General features: G+C 37.4%; 1 protein-coding gene across 1 annotated transcript; it reads left to right on the top strand.

The window, feature by feature from the left end:
- The first annotated feature begins 1,705 nt into the window (after positions 1-1,705).
- LOC146465158 (uncharacterized) lies at positions 1,706-21,895 on the top strand. Its single transcript, XM_085128813.1, has 11 exons — positions 1,706-1,904; positions 5,660-5,706; positions 8,137-8,241; positions 8,898-8,975; positions 11,293-11,422; positions 13,307-13,460; positions 14,474-14,566; positions 15,180-15,272; positions 17,396-17,850; positions 19,027-19,126; positions 20,758-21,895. The coding sequence occupies exons 1-11, from the start codon at positions 1,719-1,721 to the stop codon at positions 20,892-20,894; spliced, it is 1,578 nt and encodes a 525-aa protein (XP_084984939.1). The 5' UTR covers positions 1,706-1,718; the 3' UTR covers positions 20,895-21,895.
- The last annotated feature ends 222 nt before the right edge of the window (positions 21,896-22,117 follow it).

The following is a 22,117-nucleotide window of genomic DNA, read 5'->3' as shown; positions in this document are numbered from 1 at the left end:
TTCTTCCTCTTTGACGTCCTTTGCTTGCTGCTTGTCCGAGACTATGATAAAAGAGTATAAGGTTTCTTTTTATTTTGAACTTCTTACAGTTACAGGTACTCAGTGTAGAGTTACAGGCCCGTATCAAAGCTAAAACCACTGAGGGGGCTTAGCAAAATGGTGAAACAAAACTACTACCCCCTTCCCCCCCCCCCCCCCCCCCACACACACACACACACTGTCACTCAAAAATAGACGGATTTTGGAGTTTACTGATGCAACGAGAACATAAAAAAACCCGGTAGATTTAGTAAGTAAAACAATAATTTTGCACCTAGATCACACTCTTAGGTACACGTTTTTGCCTTTTCTTTAACGTGGACTACTACGTGAAGTTTCCTAATTTCACGTTTGAAGGACGACGTAGACAAACGACGACAAATTTTTCTTTCTCTTTTTAAATTTGGAATCGGGCAGTAAGAATCCGACTGCAGGAGAATTTTTTTCTCTGGTCCTGAGGACATATTTGTGTGGCTTTTTTGTGTGACAACGCGGGAACACTCAATTTTTATAAACTAAGGACATTTGTATTGCTTAAAATGAGCGGATGTCTTAGGAAACAAGTAGTTTATTTTGACAGCTTTCACGGCTTCAGATTGGTTGATTTCAATCCAGTTTGATTCTTATTTCCGATTCACAAGATAGGAGTGCCTGTTAGCGAAGGAAACTGACAGGTAGTAAACAGACTACTAAAGGTTGTGAAAAGGCACTTGCAGCGTCAGAATTCAACATTAATTTGTTTTAATTATATATTTTAGGGCACATTGCTTTTTAACTTCCAAAAATTCTGAGGGGGGCTCAAGCCCCCCCTGCCCCTCCCCCCGCTACGGGCCTGAGTTAAGAAATTAAACAACGCCTTGTTGCCCTAAAAATGTCTGCTTTAGTCTTTGTATCGATAAAACATGTGCCCATGACGTTTCTTTCTGACACGGCCCGCTTACGAACACACGGATATTACGGACACTTTACGCCATTTGTTTCAACGCGTTGCTGATCATCGATACTCTGCCATTGGTCGCCATCTGAGATATGCCCATGGGAACATTGGCTTACTCAATGAGAGCCAATTTAGAATGCTCAAAAAGTGTTGCACGAAATGGGATTGTCTTGTTTATGAAATGTGCATAAGAACAATAAGACCCAATTTAAGCACCCAGAGCGACTCCATTAGAGCCAAACTCTTTGTTTCACTTTCAATTTATTCATCTCATCACTATATATGCTCGATTTCATTATTTTCAGGCTTTCACTTGATAACTGACGTTCTGGAAACGTCGAAAGATTGTGTTTTTTTTTATTTTTTTATTTTTATTTATATTTTTTTTTTGAGATGGCCCTCGCCTCTGAAACCCTCTACACTAAAAACGGACCTTCCCTAAAAGCTCTACTTTTGATGATGTTTTGAAGTTTTATCAATTCAACAATTTATTTTTCTGCTCATACTAGCTTGTTGGGAAGAAAGCCTAATTCTGGCCTTGCCCTGGTATTGGTACTCTTGTCTAAACCATACCATGAGGTTTTTGGAAAAATTAGCCAACCCCACCTTGAGAATGATAATGATAAATGCCCGGGAGGGGTGTGGGTGGCGTAGGAGCTTTTATGGGGCGTCTTATGTGGCATTTGGCATCACGCAATTTTGAAGCGGGAGGGGACTGGGGGAAGATATCAGTTTTCGTGGGATGTCTCATGTGGCATACATAACGCCTTCACATAAACGCGCGAAGCCCGAAACATCAAAAATGGCGGACAACCGCAAAGAGGAGTTTCCAAAGTGCTCTACGCTGTTTTTGTCTGAAGATGGATCACCAATGCTCTTTTACATGACACCATCAGCTATGAAGACCAAACTACGGCCACTAATACGCGTAAGAGATTCTTGGATGCCTTGTTATTCAGACAAACAAACAAGAACTTTGTTTGTCACAGTAGCGTCAAACAATTTCATTTTTAAGCTTATAGTATTGAAGTATATAGTAGTAAGCTAAATGGGGACACATATGAGAAATAAGCCAAAGTTTAAATGTAACTTAAGCTTCCCTTCAAGCTTACATGTATGTACATTTAGCGGTTTTACAAGCTTGTAGAGCTAACAAGCTAGTAAAGAGCTTTGATCGATCTTGCGCTACTCAAATGCTCGGGTTTTTTTTTTTAACTATTTTCATTTTATTTTGCCATATTTTACATCTATAAGCTTACATTATACAGTTTTATGAAACAAAAATTTACAAACAAAGCAAAGCAAGTAAAATGGCGACGAAGCCTAAAACGAACCACCATGTTTATGAAAAGTTAGGTTTTCCCTCAAGATTCAAGGTATCATCCCACTTTAGGGACCGATCGTTTATTACGTCCTAGAGGGGGGGGGGGGGGGCGGTGGTTTTTTAAAAAATCGAGTGTATGAAAATTTTACCCCCAAAATAATCTTTCAAGCAAAAGTTTTACCCCCCACTGCAATGACAGTTTGAAAATTTTACCACCCCCCCCCCTCCATGGGTGGCCTTGTGGTTGAATTGTTGAGAAGGTCCTGGGGCATGTTTCTCGAAAGAGCCGGTAACTTGCCGGGCCCGTTTTTCGCCGATTACGGAACGATTACAGACATGGTACTTCGCCAATGTTTTCATAGAATAATAAGATTTTAAAATTTAGTATTCAAAGCTAACATAAATTGACTTCTGTTAAGAAACATTTGTCACCAAAATTACTTATTGGGCCCGGTAAGTTACCGGGTCTTTCGAGAAACGGGCCCCTGGCCACAACGCTTGGTTACATGCGGAAGTCGCTGGCTCTCTGAATCTGAACTGGCAAGAGAAACAATCAGAAGTTAGACGAAATTCAAGTACGGGAACGTACCTTAGAATATATCTTCAATGTCTTGATAATAACGATGTTTTGTTATTGCTGGAGTCTATTCTTCAGTCGTCAAAAGAAGATACACAGAAGGTCAAAGCAGCTCGGGGTTTGAGAGCAGTACAGGAACATTTGATGTATGGATGTGGATCAAGGATGTGGATATATAGATTTTGAAGAAGCCTACCATCTCTATTCGTCTTTTGGTCAATTTTTTTGCCCAGAGAAACAAGCCTTCAGAGATAAACTGCTTGATGAAATACACAGTTTGCCTGTCTATGTAATTACTCAACCTATTACGTGCAAGATCTTTGTCACTCTGAAGAATAGTAGCGATATGGAGAAGTATCTAGTCGATGTTACCAACTCTAGGATTGATGAGAAGAATGATTGCAAAATACATTTAGTTGGTACCCTTAAAATTTTACCCCCCTCACTTTTCGTACAAGGTAAAAAATTACCCCCCCCCCCCAAAAAAAAAGAGCTCGTTTAAAAAAATTACCCCCCTTCAAAAAACACCGCCCCCCCCCCCTAGGACGTAATAAACAATCGGTCCCTTAGTATATACCGTACAAGTGAATGGTGCCTTTCGCGCGCGCTGATTGGCTAGCTCAGAGGTGATTAGCCAAGTGCTATTCACCTCCGAGCAACAGAAGAGAAACAAGATGGCTTCCCGTTTCGCCAGAGTCACTAAAGAGGAATTTATTTAGATAAACGAGGCAGCTGTTACAAAAAATACAAAAGTGGCAACAAAGTTTAGTTTGACGGTAGTAAATGGTAAGTTATTTAATCTTTCCAACCTCATATTTTAAGGCGAAACATGAAAATACAATGCCTTGTTTGCGAAAACTGCCGAGCACTATAATTACAATGTAGACAATGAAACATCTAATGTTTTGGAGCATGGTTTCAAAATCAAGACGAATTTCACACAACAATTAAAGAAATAACACCTTAGCAACTAAACAAGTGTCTCAAAAAGTTTTAATTGTTTGCAGGAAAGCGAGACAAAACTTACTACAACAAGAAATCGCTTACCGCGCGGCGCACGCGATATTAAAATTTCCCACCATTTGTCGGTATACTGTCAAAGGAATTCTGGCCCGCTAGTTATTCAGCTTGTGTGGCTTATACTAAAACAATTATTCACCTCAGTGTCGGTGAAAGTGGTGTATATTTACCTCGCCGCTTCGCGGCTCGCTAAATATCCATCACTATTCACCTCCACTTCGGTGAATAATTGTTAAATATACATGAACATGCATCAATATGGGTCAACAAGAAAAAAAATCCCAAATTGCAACTTTTAAAGATTAATAATCATTAAAAAGGAGTTATATTAACTTTTTTAAATTGATAATCGATGACAATCAATACTTTTTGGTATGTTTCAGTGGCATATCAGACGAGTTTGGTCAAGCCATGGTTCATATTTTGGTGAGACGCAGTTGGGCCAAAATACCCATGGCGAGACAAAACAAGCCTGATATGTCACCAAAGCGTACCAAAATGGTATGATTAGGTATTACCATACCCAAATTCATCTCAAAATCCAGCCTGATTTTCTCTTCTTTTTTGTCCTATTATGAAATTTTTACAAACTTTGAAAAAAGGAAAGTAGCCGCATGGTACCTTGACAGAAAAACTCTAGCAAATGAAGAAAATTGGAGTTTTACTTCTTGGCACTTAAACCAGATGTTTTTTTCCTCTTGCTCTTCTGTCGTTTCTGAAGGTTTTTGATAGCAGGCGAGTGGCAAATCATGTGCATATGTAACAAGTTGCGAAAACTGTGTTCTACTTGCTTTGCCAATCGATACCAATCAATGAACAGTTTTTGTGTGACTGTTGATTAGCCATCGATTGCCCAATACCAATCAACTAATTTTATTGATTGATCAATTGGGTTTCACGATTGCCGTAGACTGGGTACCCCAGTAGTGATGTAAGCATGTAGATGGAAAGTTTAAAACTAAGCATAATACAAGAGAACTATTGTAATAACTTATATGCACAGGCGGCAATTTCCTTTATTGCATGCTCCCTCGGGACTGCAACTTAGTGTCCCTAATTGCAAGAGTTCTTAAATAGCGGGAATTTATTTCAGCCAAATACCTGTAATTTATTTTTGCTGGGTATTTAGCTGTCCTCCGTATAATCAGGGTGTCTGTAATAGCGAGGTGCCAGCAAGGTGATTGTTGACTGTATCTTACAATAAGTTTTGTGATCTGTGGTGAGCAAATTTGTTTTCTTTTTCTTACCATTTTACTTTAAGTAATATGTCGGGGTTTTACTTTCAATAGTCATCTCCTTCTTCCCAAAGAATCCTTCAAATTTCCTTTTCATGGCAGCAGTTATAGAAAGCCTCATTCATAGTTGTGTGATAAGCACAAGCGCAAACATTTAAACCAGTATGTTGTGCTTTTGCTTATTTCAGAGACACTTTCATTCTTATTTCACAAGTTTGAACCTTACTTGACTGGTAGGAACTGGTATGAAATAAGCATAAACACCAGAAAATTAAAAGCACTGCACATCTTAACAGTAATTTACACAATTTTTCTCAAGTCTGCGCTGAACTCACACAAGACAGTGTGAACCATGCTTTTAAAGTTAAAACCAATTCTTACCTGTCTTGTAATAATAATTATTTATGCACTGCATTAATTGAAAACTCTGACCTTTGATTGTTTTGGTTCTGAATATTTGTACAAAGTTTGTTCTTTGGTGATCATTTGTTTCTGTTTTTTTGTATGTTGTTGTTTTCCCATAATAGCATGGAGGAGGTGAACTTTCAAGCAAAGTGCTATCAGACTCAATCAAGTAAGTGAAAAGTTTATAACCAGCTGCACAGTGCACTCTAACAGCTTGAATTTTTTTTTTGTCTTTTGTGGTCTTGTGTTGGGACAGTAACAAGAGCACTCCCCTTGCAAACCAATGTTGCCCAGGCTCCAGTCCGTGACTCAGCAATATACCTTGTACACAGTATAGGATGATGTATTTGGGGGTTAATAATAATAATAATAATAATAATAATAATAATAATAATAATAATAATAATAATAAAATATTTATATAGCACCAGTATCCTTGCAGTTCAAAGGCGCTTTACAAGAATAACTTAACAAAAAACTTAACTAAAGAGTTATTGAAATGCTTTTTTAAAAAGAAAAGTTTTATGTTTATGTTTAAAAAAACTTTTTTTGGTAAGCCAAAACTGCAGTAACAAAACTGAGGAAAAACTGCAATTTACTACATCAAAAATTGACAAATTACAAAAACTGCATATTTTATAAATGCCAGGGTATGTTTGGCTATGTAATACTTGAATGCTACGAATGAATACTTCCAAATTTAATTCTTCTACAGGTATTTGTCCAATGCAAACATGTAGTTTAATAAAAAATAAAGTTAAGACAAATAAACTTTCAGACAAAAAAAATGTACAAAAATATTTCCATTCAAATCAAAACATAGTGCAAACATTGATCACTTTTGATTATGTATAATTTAGGGAATGTGCAAATACGGTAAATGCAATTTTAAGATTTTTACGACAAGTGGGGCTTACAAACTGAATGCCTATCCCTGCCATGAGACTCCATTCGCAAAGGTAACAAATTTACTTCTTCAAACTGCAAGTTCTGAATTCATTGGAGCAACATCAAAGATTAAATGTACATGTACAATCATGTAGGAGTTACTTTGTAATTAATACATCCTGTAGAGTGTTGTGTTTGAACTTAACTGCCTCAGCTGAAATGAATTCAATAAATTTAACACAATTTACTAAACAGGTGTTGCATCCTCCCAGGGTGTTAAGCCGAAAATTTCAAGGGAAAACCTCTGAACTGTACCAGGAAATTGGCTGAAAGTTTTTCAACCAAAGTTTATTGTCTGAAAATTGTAGTCCAAACATGAATTATTTTTTGTAGTTAAATTACAGTGTACCAAGTGTTTCCATGTCTCATAAGGGGATACTGTTCACAAGACAGCTGTATCCTGCTGGGGACAAACCATTGTTCTGTGACTTCCCATCTCACTATTATAGCACATTACTGCACTTAGGGTCAAAATTACAGAAATACTAGAATGGCCTGAAACTGAATATGTGCAAAAAACTCCTGTCTCCCTCAAATCACGTCAAGTCCAATGCTTTGTTCCAAAGTCCAACTTTTCAAAATTCCAGTTTAATCTTGGTTAAGAGGACCTCTTGACAACCAGCTACGTTAACATGTATGGGAGACTTGGCTTTCCTTTTTAAACATTATATATATAAAAATGGCTGCATATATATTAAAATGGGGTTATAGTTTCTAAAGAAACTGTAGTGCGCTGTGTTGGGGATAGTAGAAATTGGTTTATCAACAGAGTTGGGAACTAATGCTAAATTGGCCAGTGCCATAAAGAGATTCGAGTGCTGGCGTTGCGAGCATTAGTTCTTTGTCAGAGCAAATTGTCAGAGTCAGGGCCAATATAAAAAAATGATTTGCTGTGACAAAGGGCTAACACTTGAAATGTCAATGCTCAAATCTATTTACCGTGATAAACCAAACATTTGTACAGTAAAAACATAGTATTATTATTATTATTTGTTGCCAATGTCTTGTTTTCATTAACGATGTAAAAAAAAATAAGAAGTTTTCATGTTTAGACATGGAAACACATTTACGTATTTTGTATGATTAGACTCATTGTGGGATTACAGAATGTCCAGATGGCTTGCAATAATATTTGAAAAACAATTATTCTACACTCATGAATATATAACTATGCTGTGGCTTCAATTTGCTTTTATGTAAAATTATTCAGGTCAGTTGATTTTCTAGTCTCCTTTGTTTCAGATCATAGTAATGATTATCTGGTTTGAAAAACATATAAGTTATATATTTTATTTTTATTTTTCTCTTGTTTTGTTATCTTAGACATGACCAAGTTATACTGGCTTAATTAATTTTGTTATAAATATCTTTAATAAATATTATGAAGGCCCATCATAAACAGTGAGTCACAGCTAAGCTCAAGGCTTGAGCAGGATGAAACTGAGAAAAACCTCAGCTCTTTTGGACTGTGAAACCTTTAAAATAAGCCTCAGGTATAATATTCTGTTTGAATTTCAGCCGAAACGATCTTTTTCAAACAATGAAATTTGCCGGCAGCCAGCTCCAAGCAAAATCTTCCTGCTTGAGTCAGATACTGTTATTGTTGTGCTATGATTTTTAATGTGAATTTGTTGAATTTTGAAATCATTAGGTTGGCGGACCCTGCTGGTGGTGGTAATGTGTCTGGCTACCTTTCTACTGACTACATATTTGACAGCATAAAGCAGAATAAACTGCAAGACATGGAAAAATATAGGTTTGTTCCATGCATCAAGTGTACATGTAGTAGCTGACATTTACATTTTGTTTTCTTTAACTTTTAACTTTGCAAAACTTTCATGTACTAGTTAACAACAACAACAACAACAGCACTTTATTTACCTTTTTTTTTACAAGTATTTACATTAAAACAAAAACAACTTCGAAAGAAAAGCAAGGGTACTGGCAACCTGAAATAACCATTGGGTTAAAAATGCCAGGTTGCCAGTAAACAAATTATTTATGCTGGTTGTGGTTGGATGCACTACACTAAGATTTTTTCAAGTGTTTAATGTCATTTGAGCTATATGTATCCCCCCCCCCCCCCCCCCCACCGTTTCCAGAGGTAACCTTAATTTCACTATAATTTTTTTTTATAGACAAGACACAATGGGCCCTTTGCAGAAAACGGTCACATGGTACAAAAAACACCTTGCTGGATGGCAAGCTACGAACTGGGACATCCAAAACAAACAAAATTCAAATTTGACTGGATGAAGTCGCTTTGTTTTGGATGTTAGAGTGCGTAGCTTGTCATCCAGCAAAGTGTTTTTTGTACCATGTGATCGTTTTCTGCAAAGGGCCCATTTCCGTCTCTGAAAAGTAAAATCAATATAAAGTCATGTCTTGTTTGTTTATCTGTTCATTTTGAAGACTGAAGTCCCCACGTGGTACCGTCAAAATTTCAAAACCAGAGGGAAAAATTAGCTCATCGACTAATAAAGTGTCAGGGTAAGTTCCAAAGAAATCATGCTGTCCATTTTAACTACAGTCAACTCTCTCGTAGCGACCATGCCTCATAAGCGACCCCCTCCCGTAAATGACCACTTCGTAAACAACCGTTTTGTTTCTCAGTTAAATACTGTTTCAAGAGCTCTCGTAGGCGACCACCACTCAAATTTCTTAAGGGACCGCAACCACTTTTTAGGCCAGAAATTACACATATTCTTTTGTTTTCTGTTTCTGGTAAGCAACCACCCAACATAATTACATATGATCGTTAGACTGCTGACAGATACATGTAATAACAGTTTACAGACAGAGAAGATGCCGTTTTAATTAGATCTGTACATGTAGGTAAACGGGAATTGTTACAGTGCTCTGTTCCAAAATGTTATTCAAATTTTCATCAGATGAATGAATAGATGTGAAAAGATCAAATTAATTAGTTTCTTTTGCCTAATATTAGTTCCTTAGATAATATTTTTTTGAATTAATTAATCAATCCAGTATTAGGCTTATTTTGTTGATCTTTCCCGTAAGCGATCACTTTGTCGTGCCCCAAGGGTGGTCGCTTACAAGAGAGTTGACTGTAATAGCTTACAGGGCAACTGAGGAAAGCCCTCCCCCAAGTAGGCAATTTCCATATAATGCGTAAGGTTTACAGTGTGTGAACTTTATGATCATGTTGGCAATCTGCTTACATGTACATGTATGTGTTTGAAAGGTTAAGGTGCACTCAAGCCTAAGTGGCCCACATGGCCGGAGCTTAACCCACATTCTGAAGTATGAAACAACTGTTGGGATGCTAGTCCATTGTAGGATTACTGAGGGAATCTAGACAGACAATGTGGAGCAACATTTCTTGTCTGTAACAAAACAGCACAGCAATACAGAGACCAACCTACAGTAGCCTTAAACCGCTATGTCCTGATCTTCCAGCCATAGTCCTCAGATCAAACGTCTCACACAATAGCCACTACAACACCGTGCCTCCAATGTGTACACGTGTTGTACTTAAGAACAAAAAGAGTGTACAATCATACATCACATGTCACATAATAATTTATTGTTCGGCCATGAGATACCAGAACCAGACTTGAAGTTAGTAAATTTATTGAGATAGGACATTCTGAAGGCCAAATTATTAACATACAGTCGAACCTCCCGCAAGCGACCACCCACAAAGTCAAGGATATGTGGTCGCTTACGGGAGATGGTCGCTTACTAGAGGTCAGACCACAGGGGGTCTAATTTCGGGTAATTTACAGATGGTAATTGTGGAGACCTAACCCTTTTGCCAGTGCTTATCGAAACCCAAAGTAACAACTTTTCTTTAGACTGCCTGATTTAGGAGCAGAAAGTACACGGCATTTTGCAATGTTACATTTCAAGCGTAAAACATCTCCAACTTTCACATTTGTTTGTTTGTTTGTTACATAATCCAGTTGATGTTCTTTATCGCCACAATTTTCTGTTGAATAATACGAGGTTGAGAGAGTCATCACTGGTCATGCATGTACATACATGCAATATACAAGATAAGAGAGTTTCTTTCCTACAAGGGATTGAATCTAATTAAAGTTTATTTCAGTGTACACTATAGTGCATGTGTAAATTGTTATCATTATTGTTTCAATGCTAAGCTATTTCAAGAGACAGTTCCGGTAGCTCCGGCTGTGAGATTTTATTATGGCGTCCGCTGTAATGATGTGGCCAATATGTTACAGCGACACATTTTGCAATGCCCGCCCGTAAAGAGATACAGCAGATTGTGTGTCAAGTGGTCGCCTACGGGAGGTTAAAAACAATAGAACATTTTAAACAATCACCTCTAAAAGTGGTCGCTTACAAGAGGTGGTCGCCTACGAGAGGTTCCATCTATAGTGATTTGACTTGAAAACTTTTGGAATTTTGGAAAAGTGGTCGCTAATGAGAGGTGGTGGCTTACAAGAGGTGGTCGACTGTAATGTGGTGTACGAGAATGATGTATTATTTAAAGTGACACAGGCATACTCGGAAAAAAGGAAATCCAAGTGCTCCTACACACTGTATCAGAAGTCAAACCTAAGACCTTCCGATTACTAAATCGGATGCTCTACCACTGAGCTACAGGAGACTCATGGGAGCTATTATAGGCCATTAAACTAGGTCCATGGAACAAACTTCCTTCATACAGCTAGAAGTATGCAGGAGTGAGCTTCCAATTGGCTCTGTCCAAGCCTTGGCCACTCATAATGGACATAGGTTGCCTTCTGAGAGTAAGCTTCACTGTAACACTGACTGCAGCAATAATTTACCAAATTGAAATGTCTTATTACTGTTTTAGCCCGGCTAGAGGTGGAAGACAACTTTATACTCATGATGAAGATTTGGCCCTCTTGTTATTTGTGAAAGAACATAAAGCTTTTCATCCCATTAGAGGAAACAATTTGTACAAGGAGGCAGCAAAAGCCAAGGTAGCATGTACAGAGTCAATCTTTATTGCTAAGCATGCAGGGTGAAGCTGGGGTGCGCAACAAAGTTGTACAGGAAGGCTCTGTTCCAAGTTCCAAATCCTCACCCATTTATGTAATGTTTAAAACACGAGCAGCAGTGTTTTATCGGGATTTAAAACCATGAGGCACAGCCAAGTGGTTTTAAGACCCGATAAAACACTTGCTGCGAGTTTTTTGAACGGCTTCAAAAACATTCCTGGAAAAGCGTCTGTCAATAGAGTTCATAACAGTGATGCTTTTGTGAATGTTGGAAATTAGCATACGAGATAAACATTAAACACCACATACTGTACTTGTCTGATAAGGAGGAGGTTTTATCTGGTTTTGAAACCACTGCACGTGATGTTTTATCGACCATTTGATAGGTCAATGGGCTTATGAATTATTAATTAAATTTGAAATAAAAATTGAAGTGTCATGAAATATATAACCTACAAAATCCCAAAATTTCATGTAAAAAGGTCCATCTACACGTACCTATTTTTTTTATTGTGAGTCTTAAAATTATTTCCAAGACTATTAGCTTGACTTTTTTCCTGTTCTCAGCTAATTGAGTTATAATTGGTGGAAGCAATGGAAAAAGTCATAAGTTGCACTGTAATAATATTAATAATAATACTATAATAATAACACTGTAATAATACTAGTGAGGCATTGATGACATCATTTCCCACTTTTTCACGGTTGTTTATGCAAACAGTTGGTGAAAAATGGCAAGTGATAGATTTTGTCTAATAATCTATATGATAAAAAGCAAATTACACGGTGTCTTGAAGATACATGTACATGTATGAATTTTATTGATGTTGATATATGCAGATATGAATTTTGTTGTTTTTACCACTGGAAAATAAAATTGGTATCTTCAAGCCACTGTGTAATATCCTCTATGTAACCTTGACCAAATATGCAGTGTTCCAGTCTCAGATACGTGTAAAAAAAGAAAATCCCAGAAAGCTTGCTTTTTGACCCGACTAATTGAATGGTAAACTAAAGAAGATTTAGAGAGAACCAGATCTACTGACTACTGAAAATTATTCATTGATTGTTGGACCTTGAAACTTTTCTGGAACGCTGAATATGGTCTTATTGAACTCTGTAAACATTCATCTCCTCTTCACAATGCAAATTTAACTTACAATATTATCCTGTGAAATTGGCCGGAATATCACCTGATATTTAGCCCACGAGGCCGTGCATGTAGGGGATATTATACAAGGTGGAGTAGGATACATGTAATTGTTTTATTATTCAACACATTGATAACAAAAAAACAGTTTTATTACAGAAAAGCTGGAGACAATCTTCATTTTGCAAAATAAGCGTACTTGTAAGTGTACATTTTCCCATATGAGGTCACAAAAATATTAATTTATGACAGGATATCTGTTGACTATGAACAATGAATACAGTATTCATTGACCCCTGACCATACATGTATTTGAGCAATGTTACAATGTGTTGAATAATAATCTCTGATACAGGTAAATTTATTGTGCCTGGGAGAAGGATATAACAAAAAAAATACCACCTCCAGCAAGCTTTTCTTTGTTGTCAACATGTTAAACAACAAAACATTTATCCTGCTCAATCTTGTAGAATATCACCTGATTTTTACATTCTCGCCAACTAAGGTATCAGGCAATATGCCACATGATTTTACAGGATAACTGTTGAATAAATAATTTATACTTTGTCAAAAGAATAAGAACAATAATTGTAAATGATGAGATCCACTTGATTTTGCAACCAGTGCAAGTTATATATATACTAAATTATGTTGGTTTGTCATTTGAAGTTTTTTGTATTTAATGTTTGTTGTTTTTTGTTAACATTATTTTGTAGGTTACCACTCATACATGGCAGTCAATGAGAGATCATTATTTAAAATTCTTGCATAACCGTAAAAAACCAAGAGATTTTAATAAGCTGTTATTTAAATCTGAGAAAGTTAAACCAGCAGTAGATCTCAAGGAAAAAATGCTTAATGGAGAAGCTGGTAAGTAAGTTTGCTATTATGAATCAGGTTATGTTTAAAGTCTTTTAAGCGAAAACAGCTCCATGTATCCACTCAAAGGAACCTGAGTAACATGTATGGCGACCTTACCATCACAATCATTGGAAGAAGGTTTTCACTGCCCAGCATCAGGTTGACGTTTAAGGTGGTTCCTTTGAAAAAGAAGATGTGATACTATTTTTAAAACTTTGCATAATTATTTATTCCATCTTGTACATTCAAAGAAAATAAAAAAAGGGGGTGGGTAACCATGCTAATGCCAAGCAAAACTTGAGCAGCTGCTTGCTTAGTTCCTAACAATGGACTTTACTGATGACTCCAATTGAATATGAAAATAGAAAATGTTTGTTTTCCATTTGTGCTTACATGTTTCTTTGTTAGTAAACTTACGCACACAGTTATGCATAACGGTGGCTTTAGAAATGTATCCAGAGCTGTACACACTTCCCTAAGACTTTGAAATAGGAATTTAAGTCACATTGCATATTAATGGATTTTTCTTTGCATTCATTTGCCATATTTATTCGATTAACCACCCACCTCAACTAAGGGTCCACCTTGAAAGTCCAAAAAGTTAATAAACACCCACCCTCGAATAAACGTCCACCCCACCCCACTCCCAACAGAAAACATTCTGTACTAGCCCAGCGTGAAGTAAGAGGAGCGTCAGTTGTGCTCCAAAATTGGTTTTAGATATGATAGTCGATGACCTTTTGTGTCGTTTATGGCTTGCTTATATAAGCTTTTGCACTTTGTTTTGTCTTGTTGAAGCAAAATAAACATGTTATCGGACCTTGTTTTGCATTCCCTAAACATGTCTTTGCTTGCTGAAAATGTTGGGAAAATAATAAGTGTCCACTCTCATTGGCCCCAAAATTAAATAAGTGCGCAGGGCGGTTAATCGAATAAATATGGTAAGCAAACAATGACTAAAAATCTTTTGAGTTTTCTTCATATTAATTTTATACTGATACATGTATGGTACCTGGTTCCAGGTCAGTCAAGGAAAATGGCATCACAAAGGCCAAGTCCCAGCAAGAAAATTGTTGCTGGCAATAAAGATTCAGTAGAACAGAATACAGTTTCCGGTAAGAAGTGCATGTATCCTTTTGATTTTGCCTACAATTTTTGGATCATATGTACAACAGGTGGCCACTGAGTTCACATGTCAACTGATGTGATGGTCAAGAGTTAACCAATGTTATTGTAAGTTGAGTATTGATTAAGAGTAGATCCACTGATGTGGCTGACACTCACCCCAATAAATCTCTTGGCTGTTTGTTAGTTAGTCAGGAGTCAGTCTGCATGTTAAACCCATTCTTGACCGTTATGTCTGCCAATATGTTGGTCAAGTATCAGCAAAGTGTTGGCCAAGTTTTGACAGACATGTCATCTTCTGAGTGTTGATCAGCACACTGTCAACTGACACATATCAGTATCAACTGTGTTTTGTGTTGTTGAAGCAAAATAAAGTTTTATCCCTAGTTATTCTCTAAAAATGTCTTCGCTTGCTGATAATGTTGGGAAAATAATAAGCGCCTACCTTCCAATAAGCTCCCACTTTGAATAAGTGCCCACTCTCATTGGCCCAAAATTAAATAAGCGCCCAGGGCAGTTACGGTAAACAAACAATGACTAAAAATTTCTTGAGTTTTCTTCATATTAATATTATACTGATACATGTATGGCACCTGCTTCTAGGTCAATCAAGCAAAACAGCATCACAAAGGGCAAGTCCGAACAAGAAAATTGTAGCTGGCAATGAAGATTCCGTAGAACAGGATATAGTTTCTGGTAAGAAGTGCATGCATCCTTTTGATTTTGCCTAAAATTTCTGAGTCATATGAACAACAGGGCCGGGTTGTTTGAAAGCCAATTAACGTTAACCCACTGTTAAAAGTTAAGCAAGGTTTTCATCTCACTCATGAAAAATGATTTTAAATGCTCTTTTTAAGCTAATGGTAAAGAAAAGTCTGAGGCAAAACTAAGGGACAAAAATCTTTTTGACTAATCCTTACGGATTAGTAAATATACCTGAATCAACGTTCACATTAACCCAGGATTAGCTTAATCGGCCTTGAGCAATTGGGCCTGGGTGGCCACAGTTCATATGTCAACTGGTGTGTTGGTCAAGAGTTGACCAATATTATTGTACAGTAAGTTCAGTATTGATTAAGAGTAGATCCACTGAGCTGACACTCACCCCAATAAATCTCTTGGCTGTTTGTTAGTTAGTCGGGATTCAGTCAGCGTGTTAGCCCATTCTTGACTTTTATGTCTGCCAACATGTTGTCCAAGAATTAGCTAAGTATTGGCCAAGTTTTGACGGACACGTGGTCATCTGAGTGTTGATCAGCAAGTTATCAGCTGGCCGTATCAGTGTCAACTGACACATGGGTTGTTCAGTCAAGTGTCAGCCATGTGTTTACCAACTTGCCAGATAAGTTTGATCTAACATATCTGGCACTAGGATCCACCAAGACTGCTTATATATATATAATATGTGGTGTATTGGTTGATGTATTGGCCTTTAATGGATCAACACCTAGCTGAAAGCCAACTGAAAAACCAACATACAAATTTTGGGAGAGAACACAGGTCACATGACAAAAGCTGAGAGTTGGCTTGAGCTCTTGAAAAAGTTCATTTTTACCTTGCCAGCTGAAACAGCTATATGTCAGTATTCAGTGGACAAGTTTAAATTTTGTAGCAAGTCAACACCTTTGAGTCTCATAAAAGGGTCTTTGTAGTTGGCGTTTTGATCATGTTCATTGAACACAGCTGTTCTACATGCGGCAACTGATAACTTTGCTGGTGTCTTGGTTGAGAAGCGACCAACAATTTAACTGGTAATAAGCAAGTCTTGGCCAAGTGTCGACCAATAGACTGTGCTGTGTGTTGGTCTGCCATTGGCTGACTATCTACTGAGAATAAATAAAATAATGAGAGACCATTGTAGTGTGCACGCAACTTTAGCACTTGTGAAAAGAAAGCCTGAAGAAAAATCTGGCTTGAGAGCGATTTAAACACATGACCTCTACGATACCGTTGCAGTACATGTGCTTTTTATAAAGGTTGGCTACAAAGAAGATAGGAAATACGTAAGACATAGTTACATGTAGGAATGACAGAAATGATGGATCAGAGAAGCAACTCTGTGCTAAAGTGAACCCATGAATTCCCTTCTGAGTGTTAGCTCTAGTGAGGAAGTAGGGGACCACAAAAGACAAAGAAAAACTCTTCAACCTCGGGGAGAACCTCCAGATTTGATCAACGGTTGCTCTATCATGTGAGCTACAAGGCCAGAAATAATTAAGAGCAGGCCGTCGGTGGTTATGGTGGTAATTATGAGAATGTGAATGCCGAGGATACAATGAATGTTCAGTGCTTCTAGTACTAATGACATGGGTATGTTAAAGTGCTAAAGTGAACCCAGTGCATTTGTTAGAAATGGGCTTAGCTGTGATGTAATCAGGTTTACAAATTATTTTAATATTTGTTTGTTACCATAATTAAACAACCACTACCACCACCACCACCTCATCCTTAATGCTCAGGAAATCGTCAAAACACCTGATTGGTATGGGTGTGTGTGTGGGGGGGGGGGGGGGGGTAAAAATTACGCAAAACTATAACTATTTTTTTAAAAAGCTGTCCATAATAAACAAACAATTGAAAACAAAAGAAAAACAAATTTACATTTACATGTCATAGAATTAATAATTAGATGTGTTATGATAAATCGTATTCCGGCAGTAGTACAAATGTTACCTTTAGTTGTATTTCTTAATGCACGATTATGTGGATATGTGAAAAATCCATTTTGCAATAGCTACACCATATGTTGCATAAAAGTACTCATAAAATGTTATCTAATGTATGACTTTGTATGACTCTGTACTGTTTTTCTTTGAAAGATAATTTGCCACATGTTGCAAGTGATGATAACGCCGATGATGAAAGCAGTGCTGGCGAAGATGTAGATTATGACAAGTTATTTGATGAAAATCTTCTCCGACTGGCTGCGGAATCCAAAGCCCAAAAGGATTGCAAAAACGTTGATAATGAGGGTACAGGGAAAATACGTGCCAGTGATGAGAACAAAGTGTCATCAAGCCAAGATGTTCAAAATCAAAAGACAGTAAGAACAAGAAGACAGAAGCCAATGGATCAACAAGAAGATTTTAGTGACTTTGATGGCGAAGTAAGTGCAAGAGACGGTTTAAAGAGACCTTCAGCTGGTGAAGATGGAGATAAGAGGCCTTTAGCCAAAAGGACCAAAGCTAATTTGCCGTCAAAACCCGATGAAAAAGAGCCTCAAACGAATGGGAAGATTAGAACGCCTTATCAGGAATTCAAGTTAAACATCCAGGTATACATAATTTACATACATGGATATTATTTTATTTCTCCTTAAAGGGGATTTTGTATCCTTGAGGGAAATTCTAAATCTGATGGAGTGAAGCTGAAAATAATTGTTTCAGTTTCGATTCAAACTGATTTTTGTTCTTCGCCAATTTTGAATTGGCATCGAGAACTTAACTCGCAGTTCTGTTTCAAATTCTGTGTAACGGTTGAAACATGTATCAAGAAAGCATGCTTCTTGCACAACGCTGAAGTCATGCCTTACATTACGTCTGCAATTTCTACATAGATATAAGCTAAATTCACTGCTGTCACTAAATTTAAGTACCTGGACTGGCAGAAAAAAGGAATTGCTTTGATAGTACACAGGCCTTGTTTTTGTATCTTTAGAAAGATCCTCTAAGATCTTTGAAGACTTACATATAGATCTTAAGGATCTTAACATCTAATTATGGATAATCTTGTTAAGATGCTTAAAGTTCTTGCAATGCCAACGTCCTGCAAAGATCTTACAGGATCTTGAAGGATATTGCCGCACAGATCTCGAAGAATCTTGCTATTTTGATCCCATAGGATCTTGCGTAGGATCAACTAAGAATCCTTTAAGATTTTACATGGTTCTACAAAATTCTGTACGTATCCTCTGTAGTTATAGCCTGTGAGCCGGAGCAGACGCCTTCTGTTTTTTTGGCTTTTTTTCACGTGCGGTGGGTGAAACAAAAGCCGAAAAACGTGTCTGCACTCACACGCTGCTACGGGATCCTTTAAAGAATTTTACCAAGGGATGTAGCTCTCCCCTCAGCCCTAGTTTACAGCCTTGAAATGTTGAAAGACTGATACTTCAAATTCATTGTAGTACTGGAAAAAAATTTATACCAAAAGTGTCAACTACTAAAGAACGAGGAGCAGTGTGGTAACCAAACAATTGCTGGAGGTTACATGTAAATTCGTGTAAATGTAAATAACAAATAGAAAACTTAAAACTTGCAGTTGATTAAAAGCAAAAGGAATGTAATATTTTGTGCGACAGGTGAGTGGGGTTATGGGGAGAGGAATTGAATAGGTTTAAAAAAATTTAACAGATGTCACAAGTTAATGATTAAGGAGTAGTGGACGAATAATGGAACTTTTTTTTGTTGTGTTTGAGTGTTGTATAGCAGCATGTTTGATTGATAATTCACAGAGACTGGCATCCCAGTGGACAGTACCAAAGACTATCCATGCATTGCTTGTCACCTCGGGCAAGTTAGATGCTGCAGAAAGATATCTACAAAATGGTTCAGGTTGGCTTTCATTTGTCTTCGTTCATCATTAAGGACTCTAACTGTTTGACAAAACTCTGGCCAGGGCTTTGCAATTGTTTCTCATATGTTGGAAGTTTTGAAATCTCCATAAAATTTTGTCATCTTCCTCCTCCTCCTCCTCCTCCTCCTCCTCCTCCTCCTCCTTCTTCTTCTTCTTCTTCTTCTTCTTCTTCTTCTTCTTCTTCTTCTTCTTCTTCTTCTTCTTCTTCTTCTTCTTCTTCTTCTTCTTCTTTGTACCGTTACGTGCTAGTCCGTCTGCTACTCAGGGACAATGTACATACCAAGTTAAATGACAACAAGACGCATGTGTGCGTGAACTTGGGCTTCATTCCTGGCATATCCAGCTGTAAACGCCAGAAAGTTGACATGATAAAATCTCAGTTGTCATTTGTCGATTGTTTTACAGCATAGTACAAGCAAGTATATTGTAAGCAATGTATATTCCTGGTCTAAATTGTGCCCCCTGTCCGTTTTTTACGCCCGGTCTGTAGACTGCGTTTTACACTGACCGTTTAAGTAATAAATTTTAGAATCTAATACAGGTTCTGACAGTAAAATCCGAGCTTTCAACCTATCTGTGCATCTATCTGGCCAACAGGATTTAGCAAAGTGGGCAGGGATATCTTGTGTTGGCTTCATTCCCCCCTCGCAAAAGTTTTTGTTTTTTGAAATAAGGGAATTCTGATTGAAATTGGTGTTTCGTGGGAATTTCTTTTTGTCAGTATCTTTCACCCATTAATCGATGAAATTTGTCCTCGCGTCACATCGGCGAAATTTGATCCGTCTCCAGTGCATGCGTTTGTTTACGCAAGATTACGCAGTTGTCACGTTTTGGCAATTAAAATAGAGAGAAAAACAGACAGAATGCTTTCCCAAAGGAAAAATTTATTGAGAAAAGTCTTTGTTTACGCCTAAGAAAGAAACGCTTATAATTCTAAATGCGAGACGAGAGACGCGAAAGCGATTTGAAAGAACTATCAGTCCATTTCGAAGCGAATTTATCAACCCGTGCGTGGCACGTTTTTCAAATTTTCGCTAAAACTGTTCAGAATATAAAGAATCGGTGAATTAGAATAGTATTTCAGTACAAATTCACGATCAAACCTGTAATTTTTCAGCCGTTGAATTCCCAGAAGTACTAAAAAATTTTGTAGAAAGTCCGTGGCCTGAATAAGGATTTGAGATGTCCGCGCTCCGCTAACTCGTCGCCTGGATAAAACAACAATTTGAACTCGAAGCACAGTTTCTTCGCCGTTATTTCTCGGATTTCCGCTATCGAAACTGTTGAGTATTCCTAAGTGGTTCTTCTTTCGATGTCCCATTTCGAAAAGTTGTGTTTTCCTTCGGAAAACGCGAAAATCGTCGACTAAAAAATGGCCGACCTATGCAAACCCATGCAGCGACAAGATTACCTGCGCATGCGTTTTAAGACCCAGACGGCGATTTGTGACTGAATGTGGAAAACAAAAACAAAAAAAAAAAAAGGGCAATTTTCAACTTGGTCTCCCTGTGGGAAGCCCAAGTAAAGAGGAATAGTTATTGGATTATTATATGAGACTTGTCAAACGTCATTCCTGTTTTTGGTTTTGTTTTTGTTTTTCTTGAATTAGCTGGTAAAGAACAGTGGAGCGTGGAGGAAGACAAGATACTGCTAAGCAAAAACAAAGAGGCAATTTCATGTGTGGCAAAGACAAAGGGGCTACAGTCTGTTGTGGACAGAATGAACTTCATGGAAGGAATCAATTAATGCTCGATCCCTTTTGTATAAAAAAAATTGTGTTTACATAAATTTGAAGCAGTGAAAAGGAAACAGCCTTGGTGACAATTTGGTTTTGTAATTTCCAAGGAGATTGGTCACCCACGAGACTACTCGATAGTACAGTTATCATTTTATTATATAGCTGAAGTGGTTTGCGCCCAAAAAAGCATTTTCATGCCTTTCTCGACGCCCACTATCTAGAAAATTAAGTTCAAACAAAAATAAATTCGAGAAAGCGTGGGCTCTTGGTAGTCAGTGGAAAAAGCACGGTAAAATTACTGTTCGAGATAACCAATGCTCCAGGTAACGGGAGTCTGCTTTGGCCTGCTAACATTACCTGCCATCTAAAACTTTGCAGTGTACGTAAATGGCAACAAAAGTGAAGTCATCCTGAGACATTGCAGTATGCCACTTGCATTCAGAGATCATGTGACCTTGTTTTTTGCTGGAATGAAAGTTGTGATATTTTGTCTTTAGCAAATGATTAGGGGTTAGTTTGCTACACATGATAACAACGTTTCGCTTTGAAAATGTGAAGTGTGGGAATATTGTTATTTTGTATCTGGTCACGTGATCAAAATGACTTTCTTAATGCATGATGCATGAACAACATCTTTTCGCAATCAAACGTTTGAAGTGTGTTTTGATATTGCTCACAATAAATAAGCATAATTGACAAAAGTTTACCAAGGCAACAGTTAGTTAAAGTTTTGGAAGTATTGTTGGAAGACAAAGTTACGCCTTCCAGCATGGCACAAGGGGCCTGTTAATAAAGCTTTAAGTGGGAAAAGAAAAAATAATTGAAGGTTTTTATAATATATTTTTATAATGATAAAATTATCTTAAAACCGATCGCTCGACACTTTAAACTACCTAGTTATTCTTACAGACCCATGGTAGTCTGTGGCATTTCTCTACAACATGGTAACAACGAAAGCCACAAAAGTTTAGAACAATAATGCGTCTTCCAAATATACGGAATCAACGAACGCTTTTCATTTGACTAATTTCAGTATTCCAATAGCGTAGCTCCATTGATCGCGATATGAACCGCATACAACTCACAATTCCTTGATTCGATCTTACGAACGCTCGAAACGTTATCTCTCGAATCTCTTTACGGTGGTCAAGTTACCTTATCAACTCTGTTAAACCGAACATTCGTTTGCACTCCCCACTGACGCAGCACCACAGTATCTTTAGAAACTAAC

Source organism: Pavona decussata, unplaced genomic scaffold (assembly GCF_977016875.1).
Source record: "Pavona decussata unplaced genomic scaffold, jaPavDecu1.1 SCAFFOLD_156, whole genome shotgun sequence".
Lineage (NCBI taxonomy): Eukaryota > Metazoa > Cnidaria > Anthozoa > Scleractinia > Agariciidae > Pavona > Pavona decussata.
The sequence above is the reverse complement of the archived record's forward strand: the minus strand, read 5'-3'. Positions and strand labels throughout refer to the sequence as shown.